Source organism: Euprymna scolopes, chromosome 12 (assembly GCF_053919585.1).
Source record: "Euprymna scolopes isolate OS-2025 chromosome 12, ASM5391958v1, whole genome shotgun sequence".
NCBI lineage: Eukaryota > Metazoa > Mollusca > Cephalopoda > Sepiida > Sepiolidae > Euprymna > Euprymna scolopes.
The window spans coordinates 146152973-146176466 of record NC_136493.1 but is presented as its reverse complement, the minus strand read 5'-3'; the positions used below and the strand labels follow the sequence as shown (position 1 = coordinate 146176466).

General features: G+C 39.9%; 1 protein-coding gene across 1 annotated transcript in view; it reads right to left on the bottom strand.

Annotated features, from left to right (window-relative positions):
- LOC145291527 (uncharacterized) overlaps positions 1–23494 on the bottom strand; it is a 1250821-nt gene that overhangs the window by 402268 nt on the left and 825059 nt on the right. Inside the window, exons 83-88 of the mRNA XM_080137518.1 lie at positions 23352–23402; positions 22635–22679; positions 13534–13584; positions 12817–12861; positions 10924–10974; positions 10204–10248 (exon numbers count right to left, since the gene is read on the bottom strand). Coding sequence (XP_079993644.1) covers positions 10204–10248; positions 10924–10974; positions 12817–12861; positions 13534–13584; positions 22635–22679; positions 23352–23402 — 288 coding nt within the window. The remainder of the gene's footprint in view (positions 1–10203; positions 10249–10923; positions 10975–12816; positions 12862–13533; positions 13585–22634; positions 22680–23351; positions 23403–23494) is intronic.

The following is a 23494-nucleotide window of genomic DNA, read 5'->3' as shown; positions in this document are numbered from 1 at the left end:
CCTTACTAATTATTGTTCAACCTTGCAACCACAACATTTATGATATCCATATTTTTGGCAATGGAAACATCTTAATGGGGCTGGGATATATTAGTCTACTCTTACATTTAAGTAGCCAATTTTGATTTCCTTAGGTATTGTTGGTTTGTTAAACGTTAGTATGTATGTGTTGGTGGTTATTATTTTATTGTTTCTTTTTATGTTTATGCGGATGTGGTTGATTACTCCTTGTTTTTCTAATTCGGTTTTTATTCCTTCTTCAGTTGCTAACAATAGTTCATAACTTTGAATTACTCCTTTCGAAGTGTTTAGTGTTTTATGGGGAAAGACTTTGCACTTGTACTAATGGAAGTTCTTCATTTTGAGTAGAGATTGAACGTCTCTAAGATTGGTTATCTCAACTAGTAGATTTCCATCTTTTGTTTTTTTATCATTTTTGGTTTACTTTTTTGTGGATAATGTCTTGTCTATTAGAAAAGGTGATAAATTGCCAATTTTTTTATTTTCGATTAATTCAATAACCAAGAATCGTGGGAAGTTTCCTTCGTTTATAGTTGGAACGGTTTTACTAGTTTTGAATTTTTGTTCTTCATCTGAGCTTGAGAGGTCAGAGTCAGAGGAATGATTTCTGTTAAGGGTTTTGAGGGGGATGCATTTGTTTTTATCAGCCATGGATTTTGGGATTTATTTTTCATCAACCACGCTCCCTACCCACCTCGGAGTCCAAAATTGGGGCATAGTAAGGGGGAAACACATTCGCCGTGACCATGTCGAGGCTACGTGGAGGATATATTCTTTTGGTAAGGAGTTCTCAAGCACTATATTTTCTGTTCAATATGTCCTCAAAAATACATTTGCTCAGATGGAGTGTTGAGTTCTGGTCTTTCCAATTGATTGATCCTTGCCACCACCTTCTAGCACTTATTTGGTTTACCTATTTTTTGTAGTGGGGAAAAAAAAAAAAAAAGATGGGAGTACCTTTAAGTTTCGGTCTTTGTTGTGATAATTGGTACTTTGGGTATAAGTGCTAGGGCTTAGCGTGACTGGCCGATTGGTCAGATCGGGCCTCTCCAACCGCCCGTCTAGCCGAAGTAAGGGCCGAAATAATGTGTTGCAGTGCCTAGACTTTTATGCACCCAGGTCTAGGTTAGCTACTTCACCAGGATCACATCCTAAGGCATTACGGGTAGCAACCCACGGCTAACTGGTTGCCCCATTGAGGGATTTTTACCCTCTGCAGGGGCGCAGTCGGCTTATTCTAGTGCCCTACCAACAGGGCAAAAAAGGGGGGGGGCGACGGGGTTAGTAAGTAGGGAAGGGGGTTGTTTTTGCTTTTGCAGAACATAATTAAGTTTTACAAAAGACAATAGAAAACAAAAACAGAAATTTAATGTAGGTGCATTTCGTCTCAGGAAGCCAATAAACAGCCTTTCATATTGTGTACAACATTACATGTAACATTTCTAAAAACACTAAATTAAATAACAAATGTGAGTTAACAATTTGTAGTGTTTACCATATAAAGAATACATATCAATACAGTTATTATGTTTGACACTTGTACAATGCTGGGTTATTTTCTTTTACATAAGGAATACAAAATGATAGTTATGTAGAGATGGCAGTTATGCCCCTTGGACTTATTGGGTGCAGGTAGGAGTTATCTCTCCTTAAGGCATATAAACATACAGGTACGTGCACCAGTGGCATGTTAGGTATTAAACTCTTCTCCAAATCTAAATAACACTATGAACAGTATACAATTGGTAATAGTGAAAAGATAACACAAGGTAGTACACGTGAACAAATTTGGCTCGATGACACAAAAAATTGGTGAGTTGATAACACACTTTCTTTCTCGTTTATGTGATCAAGGTAGATTTTTTGCATTTAAGGTTAAATGTAATGATGAAGCATGTTGACAAGAAGTAGACTTCTCAGGAGGCATAGTTTGTAAGCAATTAGTTGCTGAGCTAGCTAATTTGAAATACTAGAATAAGATATTGGCAGAAGCAGTTTCGCTCGTCACTCTGGAACTGAAATTTAACTGGTTGGTTTGTCTGAAAGCATCAGTGAAACAAAAATGTAGTAGGCAAAACAAAAAGAAAAACAACTAAAAATAGACGGAACAAAAACTCGCTTCTCGCAGACACGTGGGGCGTAACAAGCACAATCTACTCGCCAGAATCACCTACACACGATGTGCAGAATGTCCCTCTCCTTTCCAGTGTCCTGCCTTTATAGCGGCCGGGAACGACATATTTGCATAATCTCGTGAGAGCAGACATGATTCAACGATAATCACATTGGGTAAACGCTAATAAAAGCCCATGGACGCCATCTTGGAAATCTCTCTTTCGCTCAACCCAAAACAGACGTATCCGAGGTAAGCTCTATTTCTCATTTTGGTTACTGCTAATTCTGCTACACTCCCCCTGATCTCATGATCACAAATGGGGCATGGGGCCAGTCTTCTTTGCCGGGTGCTTCTTCGAAGAACTGGAGGCAGCACTTCCTCCCTGTCATTTTCCTCATTACCACCGTTATTGCCGCCAGCTTGTTTCATAGGTGGTGTTTTACAATCAGGGCAGGGACAGGGGAGCAGTATCTGTCTTTGTCGGGTACTCCTTCGTAAAAGCAAGACAGGTGGTCCCTCTTCCGCTTCTTCCGTATGTGCATTATATGGCTCTTCATCGTCCTGCATCATACTCTCTGCTCGTTCAGAAGATATTGTACTGTCTTCCTCTTCCTCTGATGTAACAACATAATGGCGAGGAGGGCGCAGATCTTTCACGTGGCGAGGCACAGCGTCCACCAAAATCGATTGAGGGCGGATTACCTTGGTCACCTCACCCTTGCCGAACCTTGTGGTACATCGATTTTGCGGTCTTTTGACCCACGCGCGATCTCCAACCTGGTAAGAGCTGTCCTTTGGATCTGCGGATGCAGTTGTGAGATTGGTTTCCTTTACTCGAACTTAGTATCGATAAATCCGGTTGGCAGGCGCAGTGAAGGGAGATGTGTCATCTCTTGGTGTGATGTTATACCAGTAGACAACTTCCTGTATGGGACAGCGCATTCTAGCCGCTATTCGTTTCACTGTATGGTGACATCGCTCCGCTATGCCATTCCCGGCTGGAGCGTATGCACAACGGAATGGAAAATGAACTCCCCATTTATGTGCAAATGCTTGAAATTCATTGCTGCAGAAAGCCGTGTCATTGTCTAAAGGGATTTCGTGCGACGAGCCACGCTCGAGGAACACTGTTTCCAACTGATGGATCACGCTTGCCGAGTCCTGCCTTGCCAATTTCCTCCAAATGGAGAAACGCGATGGGCCACAGTCTGTCAGAGTTAAAAAATGGAAGCTGTTATAATGCGTGATATCTATTCCAATTCTTTGCCAATTCTCGTTAACTTCCAGCTTTCCCTTTTCCCACTTGACTGGCGCTGGGTCAATGGACTGACATTCCTCACATTTCCGTATGACCGTTTTAACGGTTGCTTTTGGCGTAGTTGGGAAACTTCTCCTGACAAAGTAGGTAGTGCGTCGCACCCCCGGATGTCCACTACCTTTGTGAATAGCCATGATTTGACTCTCATCCAGCTCGTCTGTGTGAACCGCGCCTATCACCGGGTCAGGCCCGTTTTTCTTTTTCATTGCCTCAAACCATGTCTGTGGTACTCGTGTCAATCGGTCAGCAATGTTTCATGCTGAAGGAACCAGCGTCACGTCTACTGTCAGCCCGTACTCTTTCACGAGCTCCTTTAGAGTGCTTAGTCGCCTCCTAATAAGCATCTCGCTTGCTGCTTTGGTGCGCACTCGCGCCTTTCCAGTTAGTGTGCCCGAGACCCAATGGTATACACAGATAGAATCTGTCTTTATGTATAGCACTTTGCTCTGCCACTGTAGAGTCAAATTAATACCTTTCAATACGGCATCCAGCTCAGCTAAGTTGATATGTTGAGAGTCACCTTCAGGTCGCAGCCAACATGCATCCTCCAACACAGTTTCGTGCATCTCCAAGGCTGCACCAATTGCTAGGGAGCATCGACCCATACATTCAGCTCTTTGCCATCTACACACCAATTTCCCCGGACCAGATCGTTCTGCTGCACAGATTCCAAGGTTTCGAACATCATACGATGCAGTATGGCGTCCCTTGCTTCATCGTCCCAGCCCTTCGTTACCGAACTTACTCTCCTTCTGAGTATTCCACAAGCCACACGAAGCCAACCACACACCGGAAAGTGCCCGACAAGTCGACCACACAGGGAAAACATTGTCCGTCGCGTAACAATGCTGGGAGCTTCTGGAATTGCATTTCCTCGCTTCCACCGTAGTTCACTGTGTTCCATCCAGACCGCCTATCCCAGCACCCGTGCACAGTCCTTCAACCGCTCCAGGTTCTTGCACTCTAACCCAAACTGCGCTAGGTGTTCTCTTACATGGGTCGCTGGCACCACATCCTCGTTGACAAAAATGTCATCGATGTAAGCAGATGCCGCACGGCTTACAACTTCTTCCTGAGACAGTACTTCGCTGACAATTGCTCTCATGATCAGGGGCGCCACATTCAAACCGAACCCCAGACGGGTCAGGCAATATTTTTTCCCATCGATTTCCACAGTCTGGTATGGCCACAGTGTCTCATGGATCCGGACTTGTAGGTATGCTCTCCTGAGGTCCAGTAGAGACACGTTAGCACGTTTCTGTCTCCATTCACGCAGCTTAGCCGCACAAACATCTGCGTTAGCCGTAAACGCGTCTACGTAATGATTTAGCTTTGTTCTGCTGCATCACAGCCATCAGGGGAATTAGGCCTTTGGGAGGTCCCAATTTATCCTCTGGATATGGCACGAGCCAACCATTAGCTATCCAGGTTCAGAGCTCCTGCATGTATTCTTCACGGATTTCTGCCGGCACTGGGTATTCTGACACTCGATTGTGTAGTATTTCAGGGGGGTGGTCCTCAGACCACTTTCATGATGCGGTCCACGTTCGGTTTTGATGATCAAAGGTGACAGTGAAATCTGGTTCATTAATAGAAATGGCTGCGCATTTAATATTTTTCCTGTCGCCCAGCCGCACTGATCCTGTAGGGTTGACAATGACACTGCCCAGAGCTTTTATGGCGTCGATCCCTAGAAGTAAGTCAAACCCCAGCGGTTTGCCGCGCACCACCAACACATCGATTCTGGCAGACACACCTTCGTCAGTGGACACAGAGACCGCTCCAACACCGCAGCACGCATGGGACATTCCACCAATCGTTTTGACATCTACGTTCGTTTTTCTCCAAGACCGACACCGGTCTGCATGTAAAATAGTCCTAGAGCATCCTGTATCAATAAGCGCCAAACATCGCGTCCCGTCAACCTGGATGCTTATCACCGGGAGCGTCGTGCTCTCATCTTGGTGGGGAAGGAGACTGGCACATGCGTCTTCCCCGTGCTCGTTTCCCGAGCAATTCCGAGCCCAGTGTCCACTCTCACTGCAACAGTAACACCATGTTCCACATTTTTGACAGTCCTTTGCAAAGTGGCCTTTCGTATTGCACTTGAAACAGGTCACACTAACAGGAATATTCTGGGCCCTGTGTTTGTTGGGTGAGCGTGTGGCCGCAACCACGTCCTGATTGTGTTCCCCAGTCGTCGTCAAAATTCTTGCTCTCAACATTAGTTCCCCCATGATCAGGACTTTGATGTTCGGCACCTGTTGAAGAGCAATTGAGATAGCGTCAGGGAACCCAGTGACGAAAGTCAATTTTGTGAGTCTCTCTAAGCCATCTCCTGTGAATCTGGCCAATCCAACCAACTGCCTGATTTTGTTGGCGTAAACATCCACACGTTCGCCAGCCCATCTAACCATAGTTATTTTTCTGTATGCTGCAAACGTGTCATCGGTAAATGCCTCCTTTAATCGGGCCTCAATCCGGTCTGTTTCTCTTTGATCGTCCTCCTCCATTTCCATGTAGAGGGCCAGTGCATCACCTTCCAGATATAAAGGTAGCAGACTTGCTACATCATCCACCTGCTGAAGTTGTGCGACAAGTCTCACTTTTTTCAGCCACGCTACAACGTCTCCCTCGCCAGAGAACATTGCTGCTTATCCGCACCTTCACCATAGTCGGGCTGAAATAGCTTGAAACAAAAATGTAGTAGGCAAAACAAAAAGAAAAACAACTAAAAATAGACGGAACAAAAACTCGCTTCTCGCAGACACGTGGGGCGTAACAAGCACAATCTACTCGCCAGAATCACCTACACACGATGTGCAGAACGTCCCTCTCCTTTCCAGTGTCCTGCCTTTATAGCGGCCGGGAACGACATATTTGCATAATCTCGTGAGAGCAGACATGATTCAACGATAATCACATTGGGTAAACGCTAATAAAAGCCCATGGACGCCATCTTGGAAATCTCTCTTTTGCTCAACCCAAAACAGACGTATCCGAGGTAAGCTCTATTTCTCATTTTGGTTACTGCTAATTCTGCTACAATCAGACGAATCGACACCCCACCTGCACGGTTCCATATTTTCCTTGAATTATCCCAAGTGCAAAAATCAAACCTGAAACGGCTGATACTGAAGACCAAGACCCAGTCGGCCCTGTGACATATCGACCCTGCAGAGGTTAGGGAAGGACTTTGTGGGAGATGAAAATAAGATGTGTCGCCAGGTGAGGAATCGTTTATGTTTGTCAACGGTCCTCCGAAGAATTAATAGACGCACAAGACTAACAATGTACAGTCAATAAACATGCTTTATGTGAAGTGGAATGGGAAATGATTTCAGAGAGACACCACGGAACTATCTTCCTCGATAGTGGCAGAAATAACAATGATGCCCAAAGTTCATGCAACCTTTGGCTGGTGCTGAGAAAACCTGTAAATGCACTCACGCACTCAATTCAAGCATTTGCAGATAACGAAACCCACACTTGTTTGACCAGGCACAAAATTCAGAGACTCCTTGACTAACCTAATGAGTACTTGGGACCGACCACCCACTGGATAACCGGCTAGACATCAAGAGAGTCCTATTTTTACGCATAAGGATGAGGTCAAGACAGACACGGCTAGCAGTATATGTATCAGTTAACATGTCTGGTTTCTACTTGTCGTAAACTGTTAAAAGATTTGGGTCTTTTGCCTTTTGATTTCCCGACTTCTTATCACAGTACAGCTCTGCGAGGACAAAGGAAATAGAACCTTGTGGATGCCCCTGCAGAGCACCAGCTCCGACAAAGCCAGAAGCTATACCTTTCAATCTTATACAAGTCAACAGACACAAACTTTAGCTATGATTGCTTGATCTCTTTAAATTTTGCACATTCAACGCATGCCCTCATTAATGACTGCATACGATATAGGCTATACAACTAGACATCAAATTTACTCCAGGTCTCCATGTGCAAAGCCGACAGCTGTACACACATGGATACCTGTCCCCCACAAGTGGGAGAAGAGAGTTAAAGAAGAGTTGGACAGAGACGTTGCTCTAAGAATCATATAGTTAGTATCAGTAGGCACCCCACTACGTGGTGTTCAAGTATAGTTGTGACACCATAGTAAGACAGTTCCCGAGGCGAATGATAGACTTGCAGAAAGTGAACAATGCCACCGTGAGGGAGATGCTCTATACATCATCTTAGTTTGACCAAGTGTCCATTATACCTGCACACATATTAAAACGGCCCTGAATGTGTGGAATAGATACCACAGCATACTGCTGTCCCCAGCTTCATGGGATGCTACGATATTGATCACTGAGTGGGGCTGGTACAGATACTTTCGGGCTCCTCAAAGGTTCCACAGGTCAGTTTGACAGCATGACGGTAAATATGATTTAAAAAACCCATTGCATAAACGATGGGATGACTCTAATGAGTCTTCATTTTGGTATACGATCGAGTATATTAGTCACTGTGCAGAAAAAGGCAACTCTTTCAACCCAGACAAATTTAAATTTGCTAAGACAGTGTCAGCAAAAGTGATGGGACCCTTCTGTGAATTGTTAAAAACAAAGAACAGGAAGTTCTAGTGGGATGATACACTGGAAGTCCTATTTCAGGAATCAAAGAGGATAATAGTGGTAGAATTTGAAAAGGGCATTCGAACGTTTGAAATGAACAGACCGACTGTATTGGTAACTGACTATAGTAAAACACAGATTTCCTATTTTCTATTTCCAAAACATTACAGGTGTCTCAGCAAGCTGAACATGGGGTGCGGGAAAGGTCACTGAAAGATTATTCTGACCGGTACTCATTTCATCAATGAGGCAGAATCTTGATATGCACAAATAACACGTGAAGCCTTAGCTCTTGTCTATGAGCGAGAGTGATGCTGAATATTTATAATTTGGTGGCCGGAGTTATTGATAACATTGGATCATTTACCACTGGTAAAAATGTTTTCAGTCAAGGCCTTAGAAAATATTAAAAAAAAACAAAAACGCCTGTTTAATTACAAAGAGAGGATGCTGATGTACAGATTCAAGATAAAGCCCCATCCTGGAAAATTAAATTTAATACCTTACTGTGCATCCCAATATCCTGCAGGCACCTCACATGAGGACTCCACCCAGATCATCGACACCACAGTCAAAACCACGTTCTTGTTGGTGCATGGAATTGACAACTCAGGGCAGAGATGTTGGAATCATTTTATGATGCACATAAGTAAACGGCATGGTGGCAAATGCAAGGCAACAATCGTTCTGGCCAAGTCTGGACGTCAGCATCAGGCGAACTAGGTCCTAATGCCATATTTGCAACACAATAACATTTTCCCAGCCAAGAGAACCCTTAATATTACCAATGTAACCGGACTTTCCATTCGAAGAAGTAGTTGTTGACTTTGCAGACATACGGGGTTGAAGCTACTTAGTATATGCCGATCGGTGTATAGAATGAGTAGAAGTAGTCTTCATGAAATCAGGGGAAACTGGTTCTGCACATAAGGCGCACTCAATGGGATATCCTCAAATCGAGGATCCCCATTAGAATCACAAAAAACACCCTCCTTTTTGAGGGACTTGGGTATATGCAAACACACATCGTCAGCCTACTACCCATAAAGTACTGGATGTACGGAGACACCGTGAAGACAGCAAACAGATACCGAAAGGAGATATACAAAGTGTAGCAAAATGTAGTCGGCAAAAATCAGGAACAAAGATAGGAAATAGTCAGTTTCGCCCTGAACCACCCACCTCTAGAAGAGTCAACATAGTCAAGATGACAAAATTGTTGTAGATAATATTACAGACATGGGAGAAAACACCACAAGAGAATATTTGCAAGCAGTAAGCCAACCACTGAAAAGACAAGCATCCAGTTGGACAATGCAAATGCCGAGAGGTCTGTCTCCACTAATGCGTTGGAAATCGCATGAATCTTTGGACCGAGGAAGTGGACCACATTCATACATTCTGTGGTCATGTTGGTGGAGGCAGGAAGGAATTATCTCTCCTACGAGCATATAAATATACAGGTACATGCACTGGTTGCACATCGGGTGTTAAACGCTACTCCAACTTTAAAGGTCAGAGTATTTTTGCAATAAGCTCTTTTCTCAAGTTGCACATACCACTTGTCTCTCCTTGGACAGATTCCAAAAAGAGTTTCTACCCTTAGGTTTCACATTGTCTTCCAAGCTCAAGCCTCTGCTCCATCTCCACATCTCTATACTTGTATTACAAGTACTTAATCAGAATATGTTATGAACTTGCTACACTTGATCTTGTCAATGTAAACACCCCAAATCAACCTGTCAAGCCACAAAATCACACTCCTTCACTGTATAAGTGGACAGATTCTAGAATGTTTCCACTTGTTTTTGGAATTCCCTCTCTACTCCTTGTATTTGCAACTGTGCTAAAATGCAGAAAATTACATGTAATAAGACCAGACATCTCTTTACACGACTCCCTACTTAGGACACTTCTATGGATCTGGCCTTTCACAGTAGACCATTACATCTCAATGAAGGTGAATAAAATTATAAATAAAAATATGATTATTAGATATGTCATATTTTAGAAAAAGTTTTACTTATATAAATCCCACTCGAGTACAGTTTACATGCATAAGTGCAAAGGATATAATAGTGTTTAAGCTGTTATATTATTTCAAACCAAAATCTCAAGAGAATAATCTTGCATGTATGTATTTTGTGATAAGATATTATTCTTACCTGGCTGAGATACTGCAATACTAGGCCCACCAATTGTTGTCTTTTCTGTTAAATGATTAGAAGAACATTTAATTTTAGTTCATAGAAAAATGTAATTCATTTATCTTTTTAATAAGAAATCTCTTAAATAATTGTATCATATCAAGCACATATAAGAATATTTCCAAATACATTACATTCAGCAATTGCCCATATATTGTTTTAATATTCCAATGAATTATTGTAGATAATGTCCTTGTCTCAGCATATCACAAGGATGTTTGTAATTGTCACATTTGTTTAGAATTTTAATTGATTTATCACAACAATTACCAAAACAAAATATCGCAGAGAAAAACATTTTGTACTTAAAAATCACTGAATATGGTTTCCGTTCTGCTACATCTACAGCATATGTGCTTACAATTATATCTCATAGGATTAGCAAATCTCTCGACGAAGGCAACCTTTCTAGGGCAATGTCTCTTGACATATCTAAGGCCTTTGATAGGGTATGGCATAAAGGTTTACTTCACAAGATCTCTAGCTATGGTATAGCTGGAAATGTCTTCTCAATTATTAAATCATCTCTTTCTAATAGGTTCATAAGAGTAGTAGTTGAGGGGCAAAAATCAGAAGCTCACAGTATTAATACTGGAGTCCCTCAAGGGTCCATCCTGGGCCCAACTCTATTCCTGATCTACATTAATGATCTTCCAAATCAGATAATCATATTCTTACCTGAAACAAGAGTTCCTACAGTTTGTGGTACACCATAAGATGGTACTGTCACTAAAAGATGAAAATAATAATATTACATTTTATTTAATAAAAATGCATTCTTTTTACCTTTTTAATAAAAATGTCTTAAATAATTGTACTATATCAATCAAATATAAAAATATTTTCAAATTCATTACATTCAGCAATGATCTAATATTTGCCTTTTAATATTTAGCATAACATGCTAGGATCAAATAATTGAAGTCAGGTTTTGCACAAAAAATGTCACATTTACTTCAGAACAATTTAGAGAAAATCTTTGGAAAAATCTACAATCAATGTATAAAATGAATAATTTCATACGATGCCTAATATTTGAAGTTATTTTTCTGCAAGCATAAACACATATTTCAATTTGATGACAATCAATGGGAACTGGACAATTAATGTCTTCCAAATCCGGACCAACCACAGTATCAGGCTCCTGATATGGACCAATGAACAAGGGTCGGGAGTTAGATCTACGACATAGTCAAGATGACAAAATTGTTGTAGATGACATTACAGATATGGGAGAAAACACCACAAGAGAATATTTGCAAGCAGTCAGCCAACCATTGAAAAGACAAGCATCCAGTCATACAAGGCAAACGCTGAGAGGTCTGTCTCAACTAATGCGTGGGAAAACGCATGAATTTTTGGACCTAGAAAGTGGACTACATTCATACATTCTGTGGTCAGGTTGGTGGAGGCATATAGAGATCGCAGTTATGCCCCTTTGACTCGTCGGAGGCAGGAAGGACTTATCTCTCCTACGAGCATATGGTGCATGCACTGGTTGCACATCGAGTTTTAAACGCTACTCCAACTTCAAAGGTCAAAGTATTTTTGCAATGGGCTCTTTTCTCAAGTTGAGAGCAAATTAGAATGCACACATATCTAAGCAATGGCTGAACTCATAGTAAATAATCTCTAATGGAATGAAAGAAATGTGCTCAGAAAGTGATGGGCAAATGTAATGTTACTAAGATAAATCTCCTTTCCTTTAATCATTATAAGTAACTTTTCCAACCAACAATTGCTACTCCTATCACTCTTTCTGAAACTCCAACATTCAACCCCATCTATCTAACGTTCACAAATAATATGACTTGGAATAAATGCATAGAAGATGATGTTAAGTCTGTTGACAAGAAAGTGAACTACCTCTATGAAGCTTGAGAACGTCTCACATCTGTGAGTATTCTATACCTCTATAAAGCCACTATTCACCTTGGCATGGAGTACTGTTAACATGGGGCAAATACCACTTGTCTCTCCTTGGACAGATTCCAAAAAGAGTTTCTAACCTTAGGTTTCACATTGTCTTCCAAGCTCAAGCCTCTGCTCCATCTCCACATCTCTATAGTTGTATTACAAGTACTTAATCAGAATATGTTATGAACTTGCTACCCTTGATCTTGTCAATGTAAACACCCCAAATCAACCTGTCAAGCCACAAAATCACACTCCTTCGTTGTATAAGTGGACAGATTCTAGAATGTTTCCACTTGTTTTTGGGATTCCCTCTCTACTCCTTGTATTTGCAACTGTGCTAAAATGCAGAAATTTACATGTAATAAGACCAGACATCTCTTTACACGACTCCCTACTTAGGACACTTCTATGGATCTGGCCTTTCACAGTAGACCCTTACGTCTCAATGAAGGTGAATAGAATTATAAATAAAAATATGATTATTAGATATGTCATATTTTAGAAATATTTTTGCTTATATAAATCCCACTCGAGTACAGTTTACATGCATAAGTGCAATGGATATAATAGTGTTTAAGCTGTTATATTATTTCAAACCAAAATCTCGAGAATAATCTTGCATGTATGTATTTTGTGATAAGATACTATTCTTACCTGGCTGAGATACTGCAATACTAGGCCCACCAATTGTTGTCTTTTCTGTTAAATGATTAGAAGAACATTTAATTTTAGTTCATAGAAAAATGTAATTCATTTATCTTTTTAATAAGAAATCTCTTAAATAATTGTATCATATGAAACACATATAAGAATATTTCCAAATACATTACATTCAGCAGTTGCCCATATATTGTTTTAATATTCCAATGAATTATTGTAGATAATGTCCTTGTCTCAGCATATCACAAGGATGTTTGTAATTGTCACATTTGTTTAGAATTTTAACTGATTTATCAAAACAATTACCAAAACAAAATATTGCAGAGAAAAACATTTTGTACTTAAAAATCACTGAATATGGTTTCCGTTCTGCTACATCTACAGCATATGTGCTTACAGTTATATCTCATAGGATTAGCAAATCTCTCGACGAAGGCAACCTTTCTAGGGCAATGTCTCTTGACATATCTAAGGCCTTTGATAGGGTATGGCATAAAGGTTTACTTCACAAGATCTCTAGCTATGGTATAGTTGAAAATGTCTTAATTATTAAATCATCTCTTTCTAATAGGTTCATAAGAGTAGTAGTTGAGGGGCAAAAATCAGAAGCTCACAGTATTAATACTGGAGTCCCTCAAGGGTCCATCCTGGGCCCAACTCTATTCCTGATCTACATTAATGATCTTCCAAATCAGATAATCATATTCTTACCTGAAACAAGAGTTCCTACAGTTTGTGGTACACCATAAGATGGTACTGTCACTAAAAGATGAAAATAGTCATATTACATTTTATTTAATAAAAATGCATTCTTTTTACTCTTTTAATAAAAATATCTTAAATAATTGTACTATATCAAACAAATATAAAAATATTTTCAAATGCATTTCACTCAGCAATGATCTAATATTTACCTTTTAATATTTAGCATAACATGCTATGATCAAATAATTGAAGTCAGGTTTTGCACAAAAAAATGTCACATTTACTTCAGAACTATTTAGAGAAAATCTTTGGAAAAATCTATAATCAATGTATAAATTATATGAATAATTTCATACGATGCCTAATATTTGAAGTTATTTTTCTGCAAGCATAAACACATATTTCAACTTGATGACAATCAATGGGAACTGGACAATTAATGTCTTTTGATGAGAATTTTTCAATTTAAATAGTATGTTTATATGAAAAGAAAACATCATAATATAATCTGTCAAGCCAGCAGTACAACACTTGTTTCTATTATTATATAAATCCAAAATTATTTTTTCTGTGATTTTATGAATAATTTCCCAATGCAACTGTTTGCCAACAATGTATATCACAAGATTGTTTATAATTGTCATATTTGTTCAGGAGTGTAACTTGCAAGACACCAAAACTCTTTCTAAAACAAACTTTTACAGAAATAAAAAGATGTTGGCTCAGAATTATCTAAGTTATCTCCCTTTGATTTATCTCTTGACAATGTTAGAGAAAGAGTTCTTGTACATTAATCTCTGTTAACTCGTTTCACCCATGTGCAACATTTAGGATGAAATCTTACCCTCTTTCTTAAAAATAGACTGATAGTTCCTCAAAGAAACATGCCTTCCTAGCAAACTGTGCCCCTACTTCACTTCTGATAGTTACTGCATAGACTCTCAGAGAAACATAAAACAAAATAAGTAACATTCACTTATTTCTCTATTTACAACCCTAGCACCATGTTTTCTTGTATTTGGGAGCATAATGTATTGATTTCTTATTACTTTTCTTGTTCTCTCCTTTCATATTGTGTACAACATTACACATGTAACATTTCTAAAAACACTCAATTAAATAACAAATGTGAGTTAACAATTTGTAGTGACATTTTTAATGCAGAAACCTCTACAGGATAATTATCAGTAGATATAGTGTTGAATTTCTTTTTTTATTACATAGTTATTTATTATGTACTTCATCCTATATTATGACAACCTGATTATGGATGTGTTTACCATATAAAGAATACATATCAATACAGTTATTATGTTTGACACTTGTACAATGCTGGGTTATTTTCTTTTACATAAGGAATACAAAATGATAGTTATGTAGAGATGGCAGTTATGCCCCTTGGACTTATTGGGTGCAGGTAGGAGTTATCTCTCCTTAAGGCATATAAACATACAGGTACGTGCACCAGTGGCATGTTAGGTATTAAACTCTTCTCCAAATCTAAATAGCACTATGAACAGTATACAATTGGTAATAGTGAAAAGATAACACAAGGTAGTACACGTGAACAAATTTGGCTCGATGACACAAAAAATTGGTGAGTTGATAACACACTTTCTTTCTCGTTTATGTGATCAAGGTAGATTTTTTGCATTTAAGGTTAAATGTAATGATGAAGCATGTTGACAAGAAGTAGACTTCTCAGGAGACATAGTTTGTAAGCAATTAGTTGCTGAGCTAGCTAATTTGAAATACTAGCATAAGATATTGGCAGAAGCAGTGTCGCTCGTCACTCTGGAACTGAAATTTAACTGGTTGGTTTGTCAGAAAGCATCACACGAATCAACACCCCACCTTCACGGTTCCATATTTTCATTACTTCGTCCCAAGTGCAAAAATTAAACCAGAAACGGCTGATACTGAAGACCAAGATGGCCTTGTGACATATCGACCCTGCTGAGGATAAGGAAGGGCTTTACACCTGGTGTGGGTGGAGTCAACAAGCCAGAAGGTTTTTCCAGTTCTGTGAAATAACCGGACACATGAGGAAAGTGTGCTGGAAAATTGTGGGAGATAAAAATGAGATTCTGAATAAGATGCTTAGAGGTGAGGAATCGTTTGTGTTTGCCAACGGCCCTCTGAAAATTAATAGACACGCAAGAATAACAATGCAAAGTCAATAAACGTGCCTTATGTGAAGTGGAATGGGAAGTGATTTCAGAGGGACACCACGGAACTATCTCGCTCAATAGGGGCAGAAATAACAATGATGCCCAAAATTTATGCAACCTTTGGACTGGTGCTGAGAAAACCTGTAAATGCACTCATGCACTCAATTCAAGCATTTGCAGATAAAAAAAAAAAAAAACAGACTTGTTTGACCAGGCCTGAAATTCAGAGACTCCTTTACTTACCTTATGAGTACTTGGTACCAACCACCGGCCAGATAAGAGGCATAACTAATAACCGGCTAGACATCAAGAGAGTCCTACTATTACGCATAAGGATGAGATCAAACAGACACGGCTAGCAGTATATGTAACATGTTCGGTTTCTACCTGTCATAAACTGTTAAAATATTTGAGTATATGGTCTTCTGATTGCCCGGCATCGTTATCACAGAACAGCTCTGCGAGGACAAAGGAAATAGAACCTTGTGGATGCCCCTGCAGAGCACCAGCTTTGGCAAAGCCAGGAGCTATACCTTTCAAGCTTATAGATGTCAACAGGCAGAAACTTTAGCAGTGGTTGCTAGACCTCTTTAAATTTAGCACATTCAACACATGCTCTCATTAATGACTGCATATGATATAGGCTATACAACTAGATATCAAATTTACTCCAGGTGAAAATTTACTCCAGGTGTACCGACATGGATACCTGTCCTCCCACAAGTGGAAGAAGAGAGTTAAAGAAGAGTTGGACAGAGACGTTGCTCTAAGAATCATACAGCTGGTACCAGTAGGAACCCCCACCACTTGGTGTTCAAGTATAGTTGTGACACCATAGAAAGACAGCTCCCGAGGCGAGTGATAGACTTACAGAAACTGAACGATGCCACCATGAAGGAGACGCACTATACATCATCCTAGTTTGACCAAGTGTCCATTATACCTGCAAACATGCAAAAACGACCCTGAACGTGTGGAATGGATACCACAGCATACTGCTGTCCCCAGCTGCATGGGATGCTATGATATTGATTGCTGAGTGGGGCTGCTTGAGATACTATCGAGCTCCTTATTTTAAAAACATTAAAGATGTCACAGCAAGCTGGAGATAGGGTGCGGGAAAGGTCACTGAAGAATTATTCTGACCGGTTCCCATTTCATGCAGACATACGGGGTTGAAGCTACCGATCGGTGTATAGAATGAGTAGAAGTAGGCTTGATGTCATCATGGGGAAACTGGTTCTGAACATAAGGCGCCCTTAATGGGATATCCTCAAATGGAGGATCCCCATTCGAATCAAAAAAAAAAACAATTCCTTTTAGAGAGACTAGGGTATATGCAAACACACATCGTTAGCCTACTACCCACAAAGTAATGGGCATACAGAGGCACCGTGAAGACAGCAAGACGAATACAGAAAGGAGATATGAAATATAGCAAAATGTAGTAGACAAAGATAATAGTCAGAAAGGAGACGGGCAAATCTCCCTTGCTGTTGAGATATGAAAGTGTAGCAAAATGTAGTTGGCAAAAATAAGGAACAAAAATGGGAAATAGTCAGTTTCGCCCTGCACCGCCCACCTCTAGAAGAAAAGAATTTCTCTATTTACAACCCTAGCACCATGTAATTACAAGAAACCCTCTCTACCACCCATACCAATGGCCAACGACTCTTTACCTGAGAGTCCATCTTTCAAACTCCTTGGCCTAACGTTCACAGGAAACATGAGTTGGAACAATTACATTGAAGGCATTGCCAGGGCCGCTGCAAGAAAGGTAGGCTCTCTCTACCGTGCTAGAAAACTACTAACACCCGAAAGTATCCTGTACCTCTATAAGGCCACCATTCGCCCATGTACGGAGTATTGCTGCCACATCTGGGCTGGTGCATCTGCTACTAGTCTCTAGCTCCTTGACAAGGTTCAAAAGAGAGTCGCAAACCTGATAGGCCCTGAACTGGCATCTAAGCTTCAGCCTCTGTCCCATCGACGAAATGTTGCATCCCTCTGCCTTTTCTACAAGTATTTTAGTGGTGAATGCTCTGACGAACTGCAAGCACTTGTGCCCCCACGATGTGTGCACCCTCAACAAACCCGACAGGCTACTAGATCCCACCCCCACACTGTAGAGATCCCTAGATGTAAAAGATCTTTTTACTCCAATAGTTTCTTCCCCAGAACCGCAAGACTCTGGAATTCCATTCCAGGTCCCTGCTTCCCCAACAGTACTGACGTGCAGAAGTTCAAGTATAACATGAACCGACACCTTGCTGCCCAAATCCCTACATAGTACCCCAGTAGTTGTTGCCCCTGATAGTAGCCCCCTACACCAAAGTGGCAATTTGCCTTGTTTGGGGTGAAAATGTAATAATAAAAAATTTGGGAGCATAATGTATTGATTTCTTATTACTTTTCTTGTTCTTTCCTTTCATATTGTTGGTTGGTTGTTTTTGTTTTACGGCTTATCAACCTTTTTCAGGTTATTTAATGTCGAATCTATTTTGAGGAACGATTTTATAGGAGAATATTTGTTTTTTTGAGTCGGATTCTATTTAACCCATAGTTAGGACCCTAACAGGTACTACCACTCTGGGTCAGAGTGGACCTGGGAGCAATGGCAATTTCAGGGTGGCTCCACACACCCCAAGGCCCGCAAGGTGGGGCCTCACGATCGGATATAGTTTTAGGTCATATCCAGAACCATTGTATAAAGGGTTCTTTTTAAATTTTTTATAAAGTATACAATTGATAACAGTTAAAAGATAACACAAGGGAGTACACGTGAACAAATTTGGCTCGATGACACAAGAAATTGGTGAGTTGATGACACACTTTCTTTCTCGTTTATGTGATCAAGGTAGATTTTTTGCATTTAAGGTTAAATGTAATGATGAAGCATGTTGACAAGAAGTAGACTTCTCAGGAGACATAGTTTGTAAGCAATTAGTTGCTGAGCTAGCTAATTTGAAATACTAGAATAAGATATTGGCAGAAGCAGTTTCGCTCGTCACTCTGGAACTGAAATTTAACTGGTTGGTTTGTCTGAAAGCATCACACGAATCAACACCCCACCTTCACGGTTTCATATTTTCCTTGCTTCGTCCCAAGTGCAAAAATCAAACCAGAAACGGCTGATACTGAAGACCAAGACGGCCTTGTGACATATCGACCCTGCAGAGGATAGGGAAGGGCTTTACACCCGGTGTGGGTGGAGTCAACAAGCCAGAAGGTTTTTCCAGTTCTGTGAAATAACCGGACACATGAGTAAAGTAAAGTAAAGATTTCAGAGGGATAACTGGCTACACATCAAGAGAGTCCTATTTTTACGCATAAGGATGAGATCAAAACAGACACGGCTAGCAGTATATGTATCAGTTTACACGTTCAGTTTCTACCTGTCAGAAACTGTTAAAAGATTTGGGTATATGGTCTTCTGATTGCCCGACATCGTTATCACAGTATAGCTCTGCGAGGTCAAAGGAAATAGAACCTTGTGGGTGCCCCTGCAGAGCACCAGCTCCGACAAAGCCAGAAGCTATACCTTTCAAGCTTATACAAGTCAACAGGCACAAACTTTAGCTGTGATTGCTTGATCTCTTTAAATTTTGCACATTCAACGCATGCCCTCATTAATGACTGCATACGATATAGGCTATACAACTAGACATCAAATTTACTCCAGGTCTCCATGTGCAAAGCCGACAGCTGTACACACATGGATACCTGTCCCCCACAAGTGGGAGAAGAGAGTTAAAGAAGAGTTGGACAGAGACGTTGCTCTAAGAATCATATAGTTGGTATCAGTAGGCACCCCACTACGTGGTGTTCAAGTATAGTTGTGACACCATAGTAAGACAGTTCCCGAGGCGAATGATAGACTTGCAGAAACTGAACAATGCCACCGTGAGGGAGATGCTCTATACATCATCTTAGTTTGACCAAGTGTCCATTATACCTGCACACATATTAAAACGGCCCTGAATGTGTGGAATAGATACCACAGCATACTGCTGTCCCCAGCTTCATGGGATGCTACGATATTGATCACTGAGTGGGGCTGGTACAGATACTTTCGGGCTCCTCAAAGGTCCCACAGGTCAGTTTGACAGCATGACGGTAAATATGATTTAAAAAACCCATTGCATAAACGATGGGATGACTCTAATGAGTCTTCATTTTGGTATACGATCGAGTATATCAGTCACTGTGCAGAAAAAGGCAACTCTTTCAACCCAGACAAATTTAAATTTGCTAAGACAGTGTCAGGTCCTGGTTTGGCCTTTTGAATCAAGTATCATATGCTTTTTCACAAGCAAAAGTGATGGGACCCTTCTGTGAATTGTTAAAAACAAAGAACAGGAAGTTCTAGTGGGATGATACACTGGAAGTCCTATTTCAGGAATCAAAGAGGATAATAGTGGTAGAATTTGGAAAGGGCATTCGAACGTTTGAAATGAACAGACCGACTGTATTGGTAACTGACTATAGTAAAACACAGATTTCCTATTTTCTATTTCCAAAACATTACAGGTGTCTCAGCAAGCTGAACATGGGGTGCGGGAAAGGTCACTGAAAGATTATTCTGACCGGTACTCATTTCATCAATGAGGCAGAATCTTGATATGCACAAATAACACGTGAAGCCTTAGCCTTGATATGCACAAATAACACGTGAAGTCTATGAGCGAGAGTGATGCTGAATATTTATAATTTGGTGGCTGGACTTATTGATAACATTGGATCATTTACCACTGGTAAAAATGTTTTCAGTCAAGGCCTTAGAAAATATTAAAAAAAAACAAAAACGCCTGTTTAATTACAAAGAGAGGATGCTGATGTACAGATTCAAGATAAAGCCCCATCCTGGAAAATTAAATTTAATACCTTACTGTGCATCCCAATATCCTGCAGGCACCTCACATGAGGACTCCACCCAGATCATCGACACCACAGTCAAAACCACGTTCTTGTTGGTGCATGGAATTGACAACTCAGGGCAGAGATGTTGGAATCATTTTATGATGCACATAAGTAAACGGCATGGTGGCAAATGCAAGGCAACAATCGTTCTGGCCAAGTCTTGACGTCAGCATCAGGCGAACTAGGTCCTAATGCCATATTTGCAACACAATAACATTTTCCCAGCCAAGAGAACCCTTAATATTACCAATGTAACCGGACTTTCCATTCGAAGAAGTAGTTGTTGACTTTGCAGACATACGGGGTTGAAGCTACTTAGTATATGCCGATCGGTGTATAGAATGAGTAGAAGTAGTCTTCATGAAATCAGGGGAAACTGGTTCTGCACATAAGGTGCACTCAATGGGATATCCTCAAATCGAGGATCCCCATTATAATCACAAAAAAAACCCCTCCTTTTTGAGGGACTTGGGTATATGCAAACACACATCGTCAGCCTACTACCCACAAAGTATTGGATGTACGGAGACACCGTGAAGACAGCAAACAGATACCGAAAGGAGATATACAAAGTGTAGCAAAATGTAGTCGGCAAAAATCAGGAACAAAGATAGGAAATAGTCAGTTTCGCCCTGAACCACCCACCTCTAGAAGAGTCAACATAGTCAAGATGACAAAATTGTTGTAAATAATATTACAGACATGGGAGAAAACACCACAAGAGAATATTTGCAAGCAGTCAGCCAACCACTGAAAAGACAAGCATCCAGTTGGACAATGCAAATGCCGAGAGGTCTGTCTCCACTAATGCGTTGGAAATCGCATGAATCTTTGGACCGAGGAAGTGGACCACATTCATACATTCCGTGGTCATGTTGGTGGAGGCAGGAAGGAATTATCTCTCCTACGAGCATATCAATATACAGGTACATGCACTGGTTGCACATCGGGTGTTAAACGCTGCTCCAACTTTAAAGGTCAGAGTATTTTTGCAATAAGCTCTTTTCTCAAGTTGAGAGCAAATTAGAATGCACACATATCTAAGGCAATGGCTGAACTCATAGTAAATAATCTCTAATGGAATGAATGAAATGTGCTCAGAAAGTGATGGACAAATGTAATGTTACTAAGATAAATCTCCTTTCCTTTAATTATTATAAGTAACCTTTCCAACCAACAATTGCTACTCCTATCACTCTTTCTGAAACTCCAACATTTCAACCCCATCTATCTAACATTCACAAATAATATGAATTGGAATAAATGCATAGAAGATGATGTTAAGTCTGTTGACAAGAAAGTGAACTACCTCTATGAAGCTTGAGAACGTCTCACATCTGTGAGTATTCTATACCTCTATAAAGCCACTATTCACCTTGGCATGGAGTACTGTTAACATGGGGCAAATACCACTTGTCTCTCCTTGGACAGATTCCAAAAAGAGTTTCTAACCTTAGGTTTCACATTGTCTTCCAAGCTCAAGCCTCTGCTCCATCTCCACATCTCTATAGTTGTATTACAAGTACTTAATCAGAATATGTTATGAACTTGCTACCCTTGATCTTGTCAATGTAAACACCCCAAATCAACCTGTCAAGCCACAAAATCACACTCCTTCGCTGTATAAGTGAACAGATTCTAGAATGTTTCCACTTGTTTTTGGAATTCCCTCTCTACTCCTTGTATTTGCAACTGTGCTAAAATGCAGAAAATTACATGTAATAAGACCAGACATCTCTTTACACGACTCCCTACTTAGGACACTTCTATGGATCTGGCCTTTCACAGTAGACCCTTACGTCTCAATGAAGGTGAATAAAATTATAAATAAAAATATGATTATTAGATATGTCATATTTTAGAAATATTTTTACTTATATAAATCCCACTCGAGTGCAGTTTACATACATAAGTGCAAAGGATATAATAGTGTTTAAGCTGTTATATTATTTCAAACCAAAATCTCAAGAGAATAATCTTGCATGTATGTATTTTGTGATAAGATATTATTCTTACCTGGCTGAGATACTGCAATACTAGGCCCACCAATTGTTGTCTTTTCTGTTAAATGATTAGAAGAACATTTAATTTTAGTTCATAGAAAAATGTAATTCATTTATCTTTTTAATAAGAAATCTCTTAAATAATTGTATCATATCAAGCACATATAAGAATATTTCCAAATACATTACATTCAGCAGTTGCCCATATATTGTTTTAATATTCCAATGAATTATTGTAGATAATGTCCTTGTCTCAGCATATCACAAGGATGTTTGTAGTTGTCACATTTGTTTAGAATTTTAACTGATTTATCAAAACAATTACCAAAACAAAATATTGCAGAGAAAAACATTTTGTACTTAAAAATCACTGAATATGGTTTCCGTTCTGCTACATCTACAGCATATGTGCTTACAATTATATCTCATAGGATTAGCAAATCTCTCGACGAAGGCAACCTTTCTAGGGCAAGTGCTCTTGACATATCTAAGGCCTTTGATAGGGTATGGCATAAAGGTTTACTTCACAAGATCTCTAGCTATGGTATAGTTGAAAATGTCTTAATTATTAAATCATTTCTTTCTAATAGGTTCATAAGAGTAGTAGTTGAGGGGCAAAAATCAGAAGCTCACAGTATTAATGCTGGAGTCCCTCAAGGGTCCATCCTGGGCCCAACTCTATTCCTGATCTACATTAATGATCTTCCAAATCAGATAATCATATTCTTACCTGAAACAAGAGTTCCTACAGTTTTTGGTACACCATAAGATGGTACTGTCACTAAAAGATGAAAATAATAATATTACATTTTATTTAATAAAAATGCATTCTTTTTACCTTTTTAATAAAAATGTCTTAAATAATTGTACTAT